The sequence below is a fragment of the Seriola lalandi genome, unplaced genomic scaffold (genome assembly GCF_002814215.2).
Source record: "Seriola lalandi dorsalis isolate HSWRI2012SDOR001 ecotype SW California unplaced genomic scaffold, Sedor1 jcf7180002054692, whole genome shotgun sequence".
Classification (NCBI taxonomy): Eukaryota; Metazoa; Chordata; class Actinopteri; order Carangiformes; family Carangidae; genus Seriola; species Seriola lalandi.
In genome coordinates, this window is record NW_019525245.1 from 3,505,390 (window position 1) to 3,524,877 (window position 19,488).

General features: G+C 41.6%; 1 protein-coding gene across 4 annotated transcripts in view; it reads right to left on the reverse strand.

Moving 5' to 3' along the window:
* LOC111667750 (tensin-2-like) overlaps window positions 1-16,159 on the reverse strand; it is a 30,100-nt gene extending 13,941 nt beyond the window's left edge. For 2 of the 4 annotated variants that reach the window (XM_023423524.2, XM_023423522.2), the window contains exons 1-3: window positions 15,407-16,158; window positions 7,371-7,476; window positions 7,165-7,202 (exon numbers count right to left, since the gene is read on the reverse strand). In XM_023423524.2, the coding sequence (XP_023279292.1) occupies window positions 7,165-7,202; window positions 7,371-7,476; window positions 15,407-15,529 (267 nt within the window). In that variant the 5' untranslated portion in view covers window positions 15,530-16,158. Of the gene's footprint in view, window positions 1-3,988; window positions 4,102-7,164; window positions 7,203-7,370; window positions 7,477-15,406 lie in introns of those variants that run through there. The other 2 variants (XM_023423523.2, XM_023423527.2) reach the window with 2 other exon arrangements.
* Between the last annotated feature and the right edge of the window lie 3,329 nt (window positions 16,160-19,488).

The window sequence follows — 19,488 nt, forward strand, 5'->3', positions numbered from 1 at the left end:
GCCAATTTACAGCACTAACAGGCGTCATTTGTTATTGAGTTATTTGTTAATATTTTCACATGCTACTAATCTTTCCTGTGTTAGTGTACAAGGACATTATAAAAACCTACAGTAGGAAATGAGATAGAGATTCAGCCATAGGGGAGAAATCTCCTCTTAATAGGTTTAATAATGATAGTTACAGTAAGTGGATAAAGTGGTCGGCTCCAGGGAGGAGCAGTAGGAGACAGACACAACATACACATGTACCCATGTATAAACACAAACATGCACACAAAAGAAGAGCAGGGTTGAACCTTGAGGCAGAGAGCACCAACATGCAGCATAAAGGCAGAGGAGGAAGACAGCAGAGTCAACAGGAAGCAATTTGCAACAGGATGTCAGCACTGGTCAACCTAGGTTCACACATACAAACACACACATACACACACACAAACATGCAGAGTGTATACACGTGTCTTTGGTAGCTCTGCCAGCCTCAGGGTCTTCATTAATGCATGTGGACTGAACGCTGGAGCCACTGGGAACAGAGCCATCTGGTTCAGTTTGTCTTGTTCATCAGCTAGCATTTACTGAGGTGCCAGTGACAGCACTCGATCCCACCCTCAGGGACTTACTGACTGGATGCCTGGCTCAGTTCGCCTTGTTCATAAAGTACACTTTTCAGTCCTTTATCAAGCAAAAATGGTTTGTTCGCCTCATTTAATTTGGGGATTCGACGTTTGGACTGTTGGTCCTTGGACAAAACAACACAACATTTGAAATTCACTTTCTTGTTGGGAGTATGATGAAAAGCTTGATACCGCTCACATGTCTGTGGGATCTGGACACAGCTGTTGCCTGATAAATGAAAAGTGTTTCATGATGAACAAGGTAACCCAGCTAAACAGACTAGGCATCCAATCTGATGGTTGGCATAAATATGAAGATAGTTATCTTAGTTTAGCATAAAGACTGGAAACAGGGAACGCGAACACGTGTTTCCTAAAATGTGCAACTATTTCATTAAGACATCATCTTGGGTTCTAGGAAACTGTTGTGAGCGTTTTCACTTCTTTCTGATACTTACAGCCTGATCTTATCGACTGAAAAACTGACTTATTACAACTGATTAATCAACATGAATCTCCATTAAACCTTTAGAGTGTAACAGTGAATCCTTCCTCTGGTGTTTCCTGACTGATAATCACCTCCAAAACACACTGGCTGTGACACGGCTCTGAAAAGTTTTCACTGCCACATCTTGACTCATCACTTCTATCCCAGGGAGAGGAAATCCAACAGTCAGTTACAAGGAAGCAGGAGATTGGTAAATGTGAGTGTTTGAGACACAGACATCGGTACGACGTCCAGGAGGAGCGACTTTTATTCTGACAGTTAACTCATAGCTGACGTAACGCACAGTGGAGAGGGAGAAGTGAGTAAGCTTTCCCATTTGAAACTGGAAAAGCAAAATAACCGTGTCGTATTCCAAGTTCCATAGTCTCACAAAAAGACACTAATGCCCACTGAAAGCTTAATAAAGCTTTCTATTTTTTGCGCAGATTTAACATTTTACCCAGAGTAGCAGAGGGCAAGTTCAGGAGTGGTTGTGATTTACATGAAAGGATGACATCCCCTCTCTTTCTTCTTCTCATTATCGCACTACCTCTCTTTCTTTTTCTCCCACCTTTGATCCCTCATTTCTCCATTTCCTACCCCCCTACCCCCTGTCACCCCCTTGCTTCCTCCTCTCCTACTACCTCACACCCTCTCCCTCTCGACTTTCAGTGCCTGGAGACAGGATAACTATAATCATCCCTGCCATGAGATACAAGCATGTGCTCCCCCTGAATAAACAACATCAGATGACAAAGAACACCTCGATAAGCATCACCCACAGCCAGGGCGAATCAGATTCGTAACTGGCCCGGAGAAGAGTGGAACAAGAGGAAGCACAAACAAGGGCTCAAAGAGCAACAAACAAATTCTCTGGGGAGTAGAGAGATAGAGAGAGCTTAGAAAAAATAAGACATAGGGAAGACGGGAAGAGGAAGGAGATGAGGCAAACAGAGAGAGAAAGCGAGAGCGAGCGCTGGATGGGAGAGAGATGTCAACAGCTGAACATGCCTCCTGACCACTCACACTGAGCAGAGAGATTTCACAGAGCTATTTTGACAGAGCTCCTTATTTTAGACCAAACATCTCTCAGAACTCCTCAGGGCTCATTTTGTCTATTTGTCCATCAGTCATCTCACAAATCCACTTGCCTTTCCAGCAGCAGCAGCAGCAGCAGCAGCAGCATGGCAACAGCAAACTAACATAACTTTGTATTTGGTCCTTCACACTTTGCCCAACAACAATTAACACCCAGCAACTGAAGATAACATGAATTAATAGTGTCCTGCTGTCTATATCCATCTATTATCAAATGAAATGATTAAATATTATTATAATTAATGATGCCCTCTGAGCTCCAATTCATTTAAAGATGTTGTTATGACCCTGCCAAAAATAGGAAGTGTATAAGTCCTGGAATATTAAACAAGGCTTGCTGTGCATCCATACTTATCACTTAGTGTCTCAGGAAATGAAAAGACTTAAGTAAATATGCACACAATGTGCATGCATGTGTATGTGCACTGTCCTTGTAATACTTTATTATTGATTAGGCGAATAAAGTTGTAAAATTAAATGAACCATGAAAATGATCTGTACACACTACATCATGGCAGCGATGGTTATAAATGGCAACAACAATGTGATGATAATAAGTCACCCCCTTAGTCATGTTACACAGATGTTCCTCAGACAGAATCTTCTACCCACAATGTCTACTTCAAGCACCATCCAGTTTTTTTTAAAATTTTCTTTTTTATTTTTATCTCCATCGACTTTGTTGTCTCTACCTTCCCATTGATCTGCAATGAGCTTCCACTGGACAGCTTGTCCTCTCGCCCCCCATGGAGAGACGCAAACAACAGAAAAGGTTGAAAAACATGACTTGCTCAAGACACCACCTGATAGCAGAAAGGCCACAGATCCTCACAACATCTCAACGGCATTTTCAATTGTTGAATGTGAATTTGCAGAGGAGGTTTGCAACTTTGAAGGAAACTTTAAAAAAAAAAAAAAATCTGTTTCAGCCCCACTGGCACCAATTAAGACGAAGTGACAACATTATAATGTATAACACTTATACCTATTACACAAGCACATAGTCCTTATAGCATCACAATCACAATATCAATTCACAAGTCAGCATGAAGCATTAGCAGAACAGCTGGCGTGTATGAGCAGACACTGTAACCATCTGTATTTCACTACGCAACATTAGCATCCATCAGATGATGTTAGGACAGCTGACTGACTTCAGTACAGCCATTTGTCTCTGTCAGGTGGCCTGTGGTCAGTGATGATTGTCTATACACAACATGTAACACAGACATGTGTACACAGTGTTGAAATAGACAGATACATACAGGAAGTAGATGCTGTGACATCCAATCAAAAACAGTCTGGCTGCAGGTTTTTACAAAATCTTATATTTACAGACATGTATAATAGACTACTGTATAGAACAGGGTTGTTTTGTACAGTTTCCATTATCTGCTAACCTGCGCCTAGTAACAACTATCTCATTAAAAAGTAAATCTTATGAGTTCACTCTCTGGTATTAAAAATTAAAATCTGTGTATTTTTTTGTAGGTCACAGCCGGTCACAGCAGGAGTCTCCAGTTCATTTTCTGCTCTTGCCTTAATCACACTAAATGAAATCCTCTTTCTGGGCAAAAGCAAGAGCACCCTGGCTACAGCTTTAATGGAATAATATGCACAATCACATGCTGCATTATCAGAGCAAACACTGTGGAAAGGGTTTAAGGATGTCAGATTGCTACTCAGTAGAAAATAAAAATACAGGACAAGTCAAAACTGAGGTTCTGAGCATATATGAATAAACAAAAGCCAAAGCTTTACTCAGTAAATACATCGCAGAGCGTGTTTTTACCTCTCAACAAGCAGCTTCAGTCTTTCCCTCTGCCTCTGAGCCTCTGAGCAGTCCTGTCTGTGGAGTGTCATACACCACCTCCCGCTCCCTCTTTCTTACAAACTCTCTGCTCGCTCTCTCTCACCGACTCACTTTACTTCCCTCCCTCTCTCACGATAACACACACACACACACACACACACACACACACACACACACACTCCCACTGAGCTAGCAGCGCATACAACATAACTTTCCCCTCTCACTCTCTGACTGTGTCATACGCACAGAGACGTTACAGCACGTCAACTGTGCAAATGCGTTCCCATGCATGTGCACACACACACACACACACACACACACACACACACACACACACACACACACACACACACACACACAATAATACTCCACGCGCAGACACTGGGCAGCCCTGCAAAGTCACAGGGTGCTGATGGCCAGTGACCTTTTCAGAAGCCTGAGGCTGACAGAAAGATGACAAGAGACAGAATAAAAGTGGCATCAGGACTATCAGGCAGCGTTAGATGGAGATAGTGTTGACAAGTCAGACAAATAGAAAGATGATGCACAAAGGATGCAAGAAAAAAAGAATGGAACCTTACTGGTGACTGTTATGAAAAATGGTACTGAGATGGCATAACACAGTGATGAAAGAAAGATTTGAAAAGGGGTAAAAAATAGTCGGAGAAAGTGGGAGAAGCTTTAAATGTAAGTATAAAACATCAGAAAAAGGATAACTCTAACAGAGATTAAAGGTAAAAAAAAAGAAAAGATGATGACAGTGAGATGCAAGAGATGAAAGAAACAAGCACGAAAGGAAGTAATATGTTGATATTTGAGAGAGCAAATAGAAAGACATAAATATACAGAAGAGAGATAGCGTGACATGTAGCAGACAGCAGTTTGGAGCCTTGGCCCAGTGTTCCCCTTTATTTATGAATACCCCCAAATGGGACTGATTACACACACACACACACACACACACGAATGGAGTTGCCTCCCCAGCTGCTTCCCACTTATTTGTGTCCTCCCACCGCTCACTCACTGGAAGGCATCTACGGCACTCTTGTTATTTTCTATATTTACCCATCAGACTTCTCATATCCAGATTGATCATCGTCCTGTGTGACGATGTCCACTCTTGTCCAAGGCGCCTGCCTCTGCTGCAGCCACCAGGAGTTGTTTTTGGCTATCACCGTGGTGACCATGGGGACAAGTATGACCAAAATAATAATCCTCTTTTAATGCATGCTGCTAAGGCACAACAGCTGGTAGTGCCCAGTCGTACACCATGACTGTGTGTGTGTGTGAGTGGAAGAGGAGGAGATAGGAAGGCCCCCCCACCCCTCCCACCCCCCTCCCATAAATCCCACAGGATTTGAACTGACCTGAAGAGCTGCAGAATAAAGGCAATGGGTCCCTCTGCATGACAGTCAGAGTACAAATGTGTGTGTGTGCGTTTGAGCTGTTGGACATCGAGGCACAACAGTGCAGTTACAGCAAGGTCATGAGCTCAATCAGTGTTGTGTGATACTGAGCTACTGTGAGCGGGGTCACATGAGAGCAGAGGCGACTACTGCCAATGGTCTGACATAAGCTGTGGACAGAGAGAGAGAGAGAGAGAGAGAGAGAGAGAGAGAGAGAGAGAACGTCTCTCTCTTACACAGAGCAAACATGTCCTCTTTAAATGAAAGAGGCCTCTCCTGCTCCAAAGACAACAAAGAGCAACAACACCTGACTTTTACCAGTTAATCAGTGCAATTAAAAACTTATGCAATTGAGCTCCTTTTTAGTTACACTTGAAATAAGTCAATGATGCTACATCCTCAGCATTTTTCTAGTTAAGATAAATTTGAGTTACAAACCCTGAAACAAGTGAAAATAATCTGCCTCGAGGACAATGATGATTTTTGCTTGTACAGTCTAGCTTGTTTCAAATGTTTTCTAGAGGAAACCATCAATAATTCTACTAAAACTACTGCCACAAATTTATGGCAACTCATTTCTTTTCCTTGTTTGCAGGATAGACTGGATTTCATGATTTAGTACCTTTACCTGTTAACATGGAGTTAGATGAGAAGATTGAGACCACCCGCATATAGTGTATATAGTGTCTGATATAACGTGTTATTGAGCTTTACAGGTACCGGTTGGAGGATTTTGTCACCTTTAAACAGAACCAGGGTGGCTGTTTCCCCATCTTTCCCATTCTTAATGCTAAGCTAAGCTAACTGGCTGCTGACTGTAGCTTCATATTAAATGGACATATATAGGAGTGTTATTGAACCTCTCATCTAACTCTTGGCTGGAAAACTAAAAGGCACATTTCCCAAAATGTCAAGCTATTCCTTTAAGCCCGAACTAACATATATTGTAATTGTTAGTATTTCTCAGGGGCTGTCAGGGACATTGTGAGGGAATTCAATGGACTTAAATGCTTCCTGTCAGTCAAAAGAGTGAGTTTACTGGGCTAGAAACACAAAAGCTTATTTGTCATTGAACATCGAATATCATTTAACAACAGAAAGGCTGTACCAAAACATCTTCTGTTAAATACTGAGCAGCACTGAGTGCACGGAGCACACTGCCATGTGTCATGTATGTGCATTAGAAAGTGTATTTCTTGCAATCGAAGAGCTCCCAATTGTCCCTGCCCAGTTAAAACGCCATTTTGCCGCATTGTATTTGACTTTCCTGTTACCAAAAACACACAACAGATTCAGATGGGCTGACAGGGAGACAGTGACTCTGTCCCCTGTCTACACATACAGACCACCTAGACAGCTCAAAGCTCAATGCTGCCCCCCACTTATCATCCCGAGAGCACTCCTCACACACAATGTTCATTTATTGTGTCAAATATATTATACTTTAATAAGACCAAACGCTTCAACTCAAGCTGTATTAAAGAGTCGCTTTGAGGTAGACACAGAGACTACCTGGGTGCTCGAGGACTCTCAGGAGCCCCTGCCATGCTGTGTTACCACATGACTGAATTACTCATAGCAACCTGGCTGGTTGCAGTTCAACGAGAGGCCTTCTTTAACCAGACATCTAGGTCAGTGCGCATGGCTTACTCCACTTAAGACTCACATCACATTAACATTGCTGCCCAACAACCTCTGACACAGGAGCACAGTTTGCTCAGGACAGAAGGGAAGTAATATAAGGCTTACCTTGGCTTCACATGTCTTGTGAACTGCAACCTTGCACTCTGCAAACAGAAGGGAGAGGAACATGTTTTACTCTGAAAATCAGCTTTGACAAACAGACAGAGAGGACAGTCAGGGTGAGTACATCTCTGTGAGGTCTAGGTGTGTGTCAGTGTTTGCCACTTGTGTCTCTGGGTCTGCGGCGTGACCTGACAGAGACGCGGACTCACCCTTGCAGAAAGCCCCGGGGTTGTCAATGTTCTGCTTGCACACATCACACACCCGTCTCCTCTTGAAGCTCTTCTCTGTGAAGGCGTGGCTCCCAGTTTTGGTGAGCTGCAGACACACAAGAGAGTGAAATCTGATCATTCATTCACACAGTGGATGCAATAAACGGCTTAAAACAACTGTTCGAAAGAAGTCAGAGGAAGGCATTCAGATGAATTGAAACCCTTGAACAGCCTTCCAAATGGCACACACTTCATACTAAGTGTGTAGTAGTGACATGTGCTGTTTTAGCAGTTTTCTCAGTGCACCAACTGAAGTACTGGACGTTCACTGTGCCCTGTGTGGCTGCTGTCAGTGCAGATGTGTGCCGGTTCAGTGACACACCAGCATGAGCACTGGTGTAGCAGTACCTGCTGTACATTCAACTCCCTCCACTAAAAACACCTGTCATATCAAGCTGTGTTTTAAGGCTTCCTGTTGTCTCATCTTTTAACTTGTCCTTATTCTGTCTCAGTCTGTGGGGCAGCCAAGATGATGAAAAACAAGCAGTTTTCTGTGCTACCAGCCCCCTCTAATAAACAGTATGGTCACAAATAAACTAAATGTAGCTGAATAGATGGACTTGGTGTTCATTGTTTTTGTCATTTCCTCTGTCCAGACTAAAATATCTCAACAAATACTGGATGGATTACCATGAAATTTGATACAGACATTCATGGCTGGTCCCTAAGGGTGAAGTCCACTGACTTTGGTGATCCCCCGAGTTTTCCTCTAGAGTCACCAGCAGGTAAAATATTTATTTGTCCAGTACAAATCACCTACAAGGCTAATGACATTCCTTACTCTCAGCTGTACTTTGTGTTTAGAGCTGATTAGCAAATGTTAGCATGCTAACACAGTAAACTAAGATGAAGATGACATGGTAAACTTTACACCTGCTAAACATCAGCATTTTAGCATTGTCACTCTGGGCATATATGTTGCTAAGCTAGCGTTAGCATTTAGCATGACCTTAAGCAGAGAATTGCTACCTTGGCTGTAGACTTGTACAAACATTTTTACTTTCTTGTCCTCTCTCCCATTTTATTTTTTTTAGGTCAGCTTCCCCAGCACAAAAGGCATTTAGCCTCCCATTGCCTTGTATCAAAAATGATTAGCCTGGTTAAAGACAATAAATTGGTCTTCAGCTTCTACAGCCTTGTCATCACCATCATAATCTTTTGCCTTACACCCACAGAGAAACATTCAAGCGGAGAAACATTCAAGGAAACCAAAACATACCTGAACCAAGTTTATAACAAATGCTGTGACTACCCAATGTGTGAATGTTCTCATAGTCTCTCTTTAAGTCTGGCTGAAGCTGGGGTCTCTCCTCCTTGGTAACAGGCCTACTATAAGTTTTCTTTCAACACTCCGAGGTTGTACCACACTGGGCCATCATGGCAGCTGTGTAAACAGCAGACATGAGCTTCTGTGGGCAAAGCAAGGAAAGAGACTAAGGTAAATCTGACACAGACTGAGTCACTCTAAGTGTTCACTTTCTATTTCAAAATGTTCAAGTAAAAACTCTGCTGAGACTTTATAAATGAATGAAAGTTTTATGATCACACACAAAGATGTGTTCACACAATGAGCTTACATAACTCTAAATATTCTCTATATAATAATTAGTGGGATAGCATAAACAAACTTGGTGATACTTGACAACAGTAAAAAACTTACAAAAATAGAACCTTAACCCAAGAGAAAAAACAATTCATCTTTTTGCACATGCACATGGAAAAAAACGCGCGCACGCACACACACACACACACACACACACAGAGTCCCAGTGACTGTATGTGTCCTAAGGCAAATACATTTACTGCACTGAGTCATAATCCACAGAGTTTTCTTTTTATAAACCAATACTCAACTGTCCCAGTGAAAAGAAATAGGACAATGTTTATATAAAGTTACGGTAACGCCCTCCCAAAGTAACACCTCCTTCCTTACAGCATGTGAAGCACGTTAAAACATTAAATCTTTCTTAGAGCAGACAGGGAGGAGGTGCCTGGAAACATAGAGGGAGATGGTGTCTGTACTGTGTGTGTGTGTGTGTGTGTGTGCGCCTAGCTGTGTATATGAGGCAATGGGAGAGGTGGAGGGCCACAAACACCATACCTCCACACACTGGTGTTTCTTTTCCAGTCAAATGGCTCGATGCATTTCTCTGGTCTTGAAAAAACATTTTTCAGCTCAGGAATTTTTGCTTTTTCCGTTTTGCGTTTTTTTTCCAAACAGGAGCAGCATTGAATTTAACTCTGGAAGGTGAGGGTGAATGCACACCGGCTTTGATATACTCAGATAAACACTCACTTATTGACTAGGCGACACCAGTTTCACTTCTTCCACCATCTTGAATTGTGAGTGGAAGCAAACTACACTTAACCACGATGTATTATAAAACAGCTGTGTCTCTCAAGTGGAGCGTATGCAGTCTAAATCCTTTATGAATAGAAATGCATAATTAATGTTTTATGTAGCTCTACCTTGAGCTTTGTGTGGTTACATAATGTGAACATAATGCAGCTGATTCATTCCGACTACTCTTCACAACCCTCAGTAAAATAACTCCATAGAATTTTGGACTTTTATCATTTAAGAGCATTTGTTAATATTTTTTTTCCCATTAACATTCAATCTCTATTTAACTCAAGTGTTTTTAATCCACTTGCAGTTTCACTTGTAGGAGATAGCCTAATCAAAGGTTTATCAAGTTGCGACATTTCAATCAACAAAGGACCTCATGCAAATTACAACTTCATTAACTATACTGACAACAAATCAGAGCTTTAATAGTTTTACACTCTCATGTCTGTGTAGTATGAAACTACAGCCAGGAGACGGTTAGCATAAAGCATATAAAGACTAGCATAGCATAACAAACTAGGAGCATAGGGAAACAACTGTTTTTATATATATATATATATATATATATATATATATATATATATGAACATACAAATGAGGTACAATGTGTTAATACCTGAGTTTAACTTTAGCTGCTAAATGCTCTATTCCTTTAACCACACAGTCAAGTGACTAAACAAAAAATCGTCTGGATTTGCATTTGATTGTTTGAACCGTTTGATTCTGTTAGCCACTGTAGAGAGAGTGGGTGGGAGAGATTAAAGAGAACAATACCATAAACCATAATAACTTGTGTATGCTGTGATAATACAGTCACAAAGACTATACCATGTTTTTATTTATTGAGGCTCTGATGTCCCACTGTTGATTCAGGAGTCACATGGAGCGTTCAAATTGTTGGGTGCGCTCCACCAGAAAGGCATCAGTTTTTTAATAAATTCCCTTATTTATTCTTTTTTTTTTTTTTTTAAAGTAGGCTTACTCTTGTGTCATTTCTAACAACAAAAACCCTTGCAGGTGGAAAAACAGTGTTTATTCTGGTCACTGACAGGGACAGATGGAACATATTACCATTATGCTGTATGTATTGATCTTATAATTAAAGCAGTAGAGTAACTATTGACATATTTCCTCTGCTGTTATGACAAATGGCTACTGCTATAAACTGTGGTCTCTGTCTGTGTGTATGAGTATGAGTATGAGTGTGTGTGTGTGTGTGTGTGTGTGTGTGTGTGTGTGTGTGTGCGCGCGTGGGGGGTGTTTGGAGGAGAGACAATGAACCTGACAGAAAGAGGGCATATGAGGGGAGAAGAGGATCATCACCCCCTCTCATCATTTGCATTTTAAATTTTATTACATAACTCATGAATTTTGGAGGTGGAATCGATTGGACTTATGTAATGACCTACAGAGTTGCTGTCCCTTCATAAACCAGACCTCAGTTCACCTACGAGATAAAAAGTAGAGCTTTCAGTAATGACACTGAGGGGTTCGTTGGATCAGACTAAGAGTAAAGTTTTATCAAAATCACTTTCTTTCCACATAAAGATAAATGAAGCAGAATGAAATGACACAATAATCTGAAAAGTTCAATAATGCTATAATATTTCCTAAAAGCTTAAAATATCAACAATAAACCTATTTTCACATTAAGTTATTAACAGTACTTTATGACTAACAAATTGGAGTTAAAAATACCATATAACATCAATAGCTATAAAGTCACAGTTGAGCGGCATGTGACTAATAGATATTGCATTGATTTTTCCTTTGCCATTTGCTTTGGGTCGACTAAATTACAAATGTTTTGCCCTGTTTATACATGTATTCGTGTTTTGTGACTACACATCTGACCCAAGTTGTAGTACAACTGAAAGAAAAGAAATCAGTGCTGATGTTGGCTTATATGCACATCATTTGGAGCGCAGTGGGAATTTGCTCAAGAGACAAACATCTCAGACAACAAATTGAACATTTCATTTTGGATGAACACCATTTCATCAGTTCCATGCTGAAACCAAACTGCAGTTACTCATATTTTAATGCCAGTCTGTCAGATTGAAGTTAAATATGAAAAAGAAAAAAAAAATCAAGATGGGTCAAGGGCACCTCTCAGTGGTCAAATACAATCAGTGCAGCTCAGCCGCAAACCGCAAACAGTATTTCTTCTAATATCAAAAGTGTGCGTATTTTCATATATACACACACACACACACACACACACACACACACACACACACACACACACACACACACACACACCCACATATACATATATATATATATATATATACATCTACACATACACAGAGATTAAACCTGGAAAGGATTATAAATCATTATAATGTTCTTTGTTATGAAATTCAGAATTCAGACTGTAGTATTAGGCTTTTTGCATTGCAACTAACATTTCTGTCAGCTGTCCTTTAAAAAATACCTGAATTGTCATTTATAGTAAACACTGAACAGAGTTCATTAGGTTCCTTGCTTTCATTTCCTTTACTTTGGAAGTTTTGGTGACACACCTAACTAAACCAAGTAATGAGTAAGTTCACTTTTGAGCAAATGACCAAATTATTTTTACACCTTGTAGTTTCTCACTATAATTCCCATTTCACCATAAACTTAGTATGCAAAGTCTGAGTAAGTTTTGGATCCTCTTTTCCCCTTTTCATTATGAAGGGTGATGAAAAGTTGCAATCATCCTTTTATGTTTTCCAAAAAAAAAAAAAAAAGGAGCAGGTTAGTGAATAACCATTTTAGTTGAAGCTGAGTTTGTGGTAATCATTTGTCATATAATTACAAGGAGGAACAGTCATTAAATTAAAAACTGCCACAGATGAAATGACTCGTGATTTTCACAGTGTGGGGCATCTCTTTTTCTTTTTTTTTTACATAATGCTGCTGCCATTTCTCTTTTTTCCACTTGTTCTTTCCCTCCACGTCTCCCTGTCAGTTCTTCACAAACAGAGGAGCAGAAAGAGAAAGCAAAAGCAAAGGTGGACACAACATTAAGAGCATGTGCCACATAATACCATCAGTGTGAATCTATAAAGGTCACAGTGACAGTGTTTGTTTAATGTTCAGTAAACCTGAGCATTTAAAGCTTTCCGAAGGCAGGACTTTGTTGCAGATTTTTTTTTTACTTTGGACTGAATATGGACTGGATTCAACTGTACAGGTACTGTACTTTCACTACCAGCAAGAATGAACTGTGGCTGAGCAGACATTCATTCTCCAGAGGGTCCTGCGACTCTCAGCAGTGTTGCAGTATTGCATTGCAGTATTAAAGAACCCCACCCCATTCAGATTTTTGCAGCCAAAGTCTATGTCATTCTCCAAGCATCTCTGACCACTGCAGAGAGCCTGAAGCACTTCCACATCTAACATGGAGATGAAGAGAGGGTCACAGCACCAACAGAAGCATAATGGATTTCTTTATGACTGTGGCTGCATGCGCTTTTTATTACTGTGAGAGCAGCAGCAGAAGCATTTCAATGGCGTTAGTCCAACTGATAGAAAGAAAATGCAGGAAAGCTCAAAGTCCCATTCAATTATTGTTGCACACGTTTGGAAGAGTGCAAAAATGACAATTATATGACCTTGAATATTAGTGTCATTACATTGATGATTCACAACTTTTGTGTCAGAATGCATAAAACATACATTTAATGAAATAAACACACTGTGGTAATGCATTGAAATGGTAAAAATATACAGCTAGCTGCAGCGCACACACACACACACACACACACACACACACACACACACACACACACACAAGCATACAGTAAATGAACACAGCGTACAGTGACACACCCCCTCTACACAAAATGCCTCGGTCCGTGTGAGTGTTTTTTTTCAGTGACACCTCAACACAACAAGTGATGACATGCTGGAAAGCAGGAGCCACAACCTCCAGCTTTTGGCAACACACACACGCACACACGCACGCAGTTATGCACGCACACGCACACACACACACACACACACACACTGATCAAGCCAGGAAGGGACGGGAGCAGGTGGCGAGGCAGGGGTATACTCCAGTTCTGGCAGGGTATTTATAACCTGCATAAGTAGAGACTGTCACCTCTAAACGGCCATGAAAATGCTGAAAATAGGTGCGGGAATGAGTGACTGTGTGTTTGTGTGTGTGTGTGTGTGTGTGTGTGTGTGTGTGTGTGTGTGTGTGTGTGTGTGTGTGTGTATGAGAGAGAGAGAGAGGGAGAGAGAGTGAGAAACATCCATTATATACAACCTAAAGCAGAACTCCCGGACTCTTTGCATGTATGACACATTTCATTCCTCTCCATAGCAGAGTCCACCCATTCAACTGGGACAATGTTATCATCATTTGGCATGGTCTCACACACACACACACACACACACACACACACACACACACACACACACACACACACACACACACACGATGAGGGCTTTATGGGGATTTGAAGTGATCTGAGTAATGTTTTTGTTCTACCAAGATCCAGGAGTTCACTGTGAAAGTGCACACATATCACACAAGTGTCCTAACATTTACATACATTACTGTGCAAAAGAAAAGATCAATGGACAAAAGAAACTGACTCCACTTGGAGATGAGTTCTCTCTCTCTCTCTCTTTGTTCTATTATTTTGACATACAGCATGCCAGAGTATGATTTAGTCTGACATGTGAGAACACACACATCCTGGTCCTGGTACTAAACCAACAGACACCTTTTATTTTAGACTCTATAAAAGTCCTGCAGAGGCTTTACATGTCGCTTGCCCCTAAATCCATACATGTTCCTAAATAGAGCCAGCAGACAGGCCGACGGCAAGTCGGAACCGGACAGTAACTTATACCACTTCCTCTTGAACCCTGACTCCTGAGGGATATGATTAACAGCGATCAAGTAGACCATCCACTGCTGGGTGTGACCCCCCCCTCCCCCCACCACCACCACCTCTCTCTCACCGCTGATGATTGTTTTGTGTGACATATTTCTTGAGCACTTCAGTTGAATATTGACAGATATCGAAACATTAGCTGCACATGCAATCCATGCTTGTGGTGCAGGTGCAAAAGGGGAACAGCAAAACACGTTTATCCTTTGGTATGCAAGCATGTGCGGCACGAGATGCTTCTGTTCTATTTAATGCTGATGAAAACACAGTGAGGAGAAATATTTCATAGTGGAGGCAGAGCTGCTTTGGCGTGCAGGCTTCATCTAATTTGGAAATGTTTTGGTAATTCTTTGGATTCCTTTGGTTGACGTCCATGACTAGTGTGTGATGAGTGTACTGAATAACAATTAAACAAAGACCAGCTGCTTCTGCTGAATCAAATGACAAAAACTAAGTACTATCCTCAGACATGTGGAACAGCTGCCACATGATGCTCGTCCAAACAACCAGTTCAATTGATGCTCTTGAAGTCTGTTTCAATCTGATTTTTTTTTTAGGTCAGGAGTTTTAGCTCCATCACCAATTTTTGCTGTTCATCCTTGGAGTAGAAAATGTTCTTTCTTGTGCATAAAAGAAACAAATTGACTCAGCATATGATCATATGAGCGGCACATTTCCTCTGTGTACAACCTGCATGTTTACAGCTCCCCGAAGAGCAGTTACTCGCTTACCTCAGCAAGTTGAAGGATTTCAGGATGTACCTCAGGGTCTGCCTTTATGGGGATTCCTCCTGCGTCAGTACCAAGTCCATGGTTCTTCATCCTGCCAGTGCTCGTGCTGTGAATGCACCCCATACTTCCAGCAGACACCCCTATAATCTTGTATCTTTAATCCCCTCAACTCTTATCTGATCTCTCGAGACAAGTGCTTCACTCCAGAAGGTCCCTCTTCTCTTCCTCCTCTTCAGCGCTTCATGTTTTGAGTGGCCTCCTTATGTTTTTAACGTCTTCTTCTGCAACATGTTCCTTCCTCCCCAGTGACTCCTCACACCTCTGCCCTTCTCCCTGACAACTTGTCCTGCCTTGAAATCCACCCCAGATGACTTCCCCGTTCCTGCCCTCTCTCCTCTTACAACCCCTCTTTCTCCCCCTCCAACAAGTCTTACCCACCACTCTTCCCCTTCTGCTCTCCCCTTACACTCTTCCCTGTCCCTTGCTCTCTGGCTATCCTCACTCTGAAAGCATGCAAGCACACACTCACCACCTCTCTCTTCCCTCCCCCTCCTTTCCACTTGCCAATACCTCCTTCTCTTCAGCCTCTACAGACCCTCAAATGCCTCGCAAGCCGCTCTCTCCCGCTCCGCACTTACAGACCCTCCACTCTTCCCTTCTCTCTCCCTCTCTCTCTTGCTCCATCAGGCTCCCCTTGCCGTCTCCCCATGGGGGAGAAGGGGGCAGCTGTTTTGGCTTGCTGATGTCAGGCCCTTCCCCTCTCCTTTGGCTTCACTTCAGCCCCTCTCACTGTCTTCTCCCTCATGGGGGAGTGATTAGATAGAGCTTCTTTCACACACGTCATCCCTCTAGACTCTATAACTTTGCACACAGGAACACACTGCAGGCTTCATCGCGCTGATCCCACTTTTCCCTCCTCTCAGCTTGTTCTGAGGAAGTGAAGACTTTGCTTGCCCGGGTTTTTGGTAAACAACTGGAACAAATGGGCCCAAGGATGAGCGTCTATCATCTTCTGTCAATCAGGATCTATTTTTTTTTTATTTTTTACACACATATCTGTATATGTCTGGTATATATACATAAATGTCTTAAATGTAAAAATGCTAGCTGTAATGACCTCCACCACAGCCCTGATTGATAGGACACATGACACCAACATTAATGTCCTCTCTTTAGACCCTCAGTTGTACGCTGCTCTCTCGACTGAAATGAAAACAATGATAGGCTCTGTGCTTAAATCTTAGATCTGTGTTGCCCTCGTTAAATTCCTTCAGACTAGGCTCTCTCTCTCTTTCTCTCTCTCTCTCTTTCTCTCTGTAAGACACACACATACACATAACTGCATTTCCTCAAACTGGGTTCTCCAGACAAAACACTGCTTTAAGCTGGAGGGTTTTAGGGTTGTGAGGGGAAAATCTCCAACAATAAGCTCTTTCTGAAGCCGTGTTTTTAGCCCCCAGACTATACAAAGCAGTCCTTGGTTTAAAAAGTGAGACAAATCCGTGGCCGTGAGCTAAATTAGGCGCCAAACCATCAACATGCATTTGTAAGTGAGAATTTACAGCAACTTCAGAGATGTCTCTGTGTTACAGCTCTAGTAAAGATGTCAGTGTAGTGGAGATGACCACAACAGACTATATACAGTATATAAAATTAGCGCATAGTTATGAATAGGTCAACAAGGGGCCTGAATGACACCCTCCCAGTCAGGTTGTGACTTGAAGGGGAAGGACCCTCCTGTGTGGAGCAGCTGCTGACTGTTAACGGGTGGGTGGATGGGTGGAGGGGTGGAGGGTTACATACACGATAAAACTTCAAGATGCCGTCCTTTTTTTTTTTTTTGTGAGACAGTTTGCAACCTTGTAGTGACAGAGGATCTAAACATCAGAATATCAGCTGCCATACATTGAATACTACAGCAAGATTTGAGGGACAATTCCCAGTACCCATGTCAGCAGCGTGGCTCTAAAGGGTGGAACAAATACTTTGGTTCAGACTGAAATACCACAACTAATTTGTTGTTTGTGGCCATGAAATTCTCTGCAGACATTTGTGGTTACCAGTTGATGTATCCCTGTGACTTCAGTGATCAGGACTTTTCCTCCAGTGCCACCAGCAGGTTGGCATTTGTGGTTTTGAGTGACAGATCTCTACAGCCATTGGATGGAACCAGCGCAGACTTCCATGTCCTCCTCAGAAAGAATTGTAATAAAGTCATTGAGCCCTTAGGTTTTCACCTAAGACCATTACCAGGTCAAATGTTGTCTCTTACACTCCCATTCCAATCATAATGATAAAGATAAAATTAATCTGAAGCATTTTTAATCTTGAGCTTGAGTATATAAACGTTTTATGGCCTTATAATTTGTTGCAACATTTTACACAGGTGGTTACTTAACACTGACAGTCAGCATCTTCCTTTTCTCACACCCACACACTTTATATCCTGTGTCTCCGCCAAGGATCATTATAGATGAACAAAATGAAACCTGTTTTGTGACAACTGAGCTCCAGCATGCATTTTTTTTTATAATTACATGACACATTACACACTCTTCTCATCTCTATTATTAAAATAAGGCATTTTTGATACAACACTGAGACATGGACACATACATGCTGCCAGTCTATATTCCTACTGCTAGTGTTTAATAGGCTGATGTCTGCTGTGTAGAGTGGCCTGTTGTTCAGGGGTCTAGCAGAGTCTTATCCTACAGCAAACCCAGCACCCTGTATGCGTGTGTGGGATGTGGGGCTCAGCAGGATCCTGACCAGCTGCCACCAGGAGCCCAGCCCTCAGCAGGGGGCTGAGACTGAAGAAACACTGTGGACATTTTCAGTCTCTCAGACCACACCAGGAGCGCGGTTCGCCCAGGAAAAATACTTTGTTGTTGCACATAAAAGTGACACGTCTGATGATGCCACTCGCCATCATGCGACTGACAGGGGTTTCATGGTTAATTTCAAACGCCATGCTGTCTGAAAAGTGCGTATGGGCCTCGTCAGATGAAAACAGGCAATAAAGAGAAGCTACTGCTTCATGGTTCGGCCTGTCTGTAAATATTAAATCTCTTGGTGACAATCACAAACTCTGCTTTAAAGTTGTTGTTTTTTTATTTTTTTATATCCTTGGCCTGAAGCTTCCTAGTAGCAATGACCACATACTATCTGAATGTACATAATGACTCCCAATTTATAGCAAATTGGAAGACAGGTTCTCATAACTTCATGGAAACCCTCACACCTTACCACAACTGCAACTCCAGACTTTCCCCAAATATTTGAATTCCTCACTTGAGGAAGAGTGAACGATTTAGACAGCTGCAGAGAATCTTTAAAACGGCTGGACATGAGACCATTATGAGCCTTTAATGGATGTGATTATTTCATCAGAAGGTGTAGAAATAGAGAGACATCTGTACAGTGATGGGGGATAATAGTAATGGCACTTGATTTGATTCTCAGAGTGAGGATCGCATAGCCGCTGCTTCCCATTCAGTCGACATACAAATCAGTCCTGCAACACTGTAGTCTATGAATTACACAGTCCTCTCTTGTAACACTCTCTGCAATCAGTTCAGTTTGGAACAAATTCAATCGATGACTTGTTGAATGGTGCATACACGACTGAATAAAAGGTTTTAAATTAGTAGCCAAGTCTCAACATTCATGATTGTTAGTACTGGAAGACACGATTTTCTTGACTAATTTTCATGAATAAATTTGCTAAGAGATTGATTTTTTTCATAACTAATTATTTAGTAATTAATAAAAAGGCTTTATGATGAATAGTTTAATCTAGGGATTATTCAAGTCAAAAACTGATAAAACTTAAAAATAAAAGAAAAAGGTTCCACTTAGTGAGTCTTAGTCTGTTATAAGCTCCAACCGTACCCCGTCTGTGATCCACAAATATACAAATTCGTTTTTTTCCCCACTTTTTCCATTTATTTATTACAATTAATTCAATGTTATCCATCATTTTCCATGTGTCAGCTACTCCTTTTTTCCCATTTAAAACAAGTCCAGTATGTGACTATTCTTTAGAACCTGAAAAGTCCTGAAGGTGGGGCGGGGAGGGT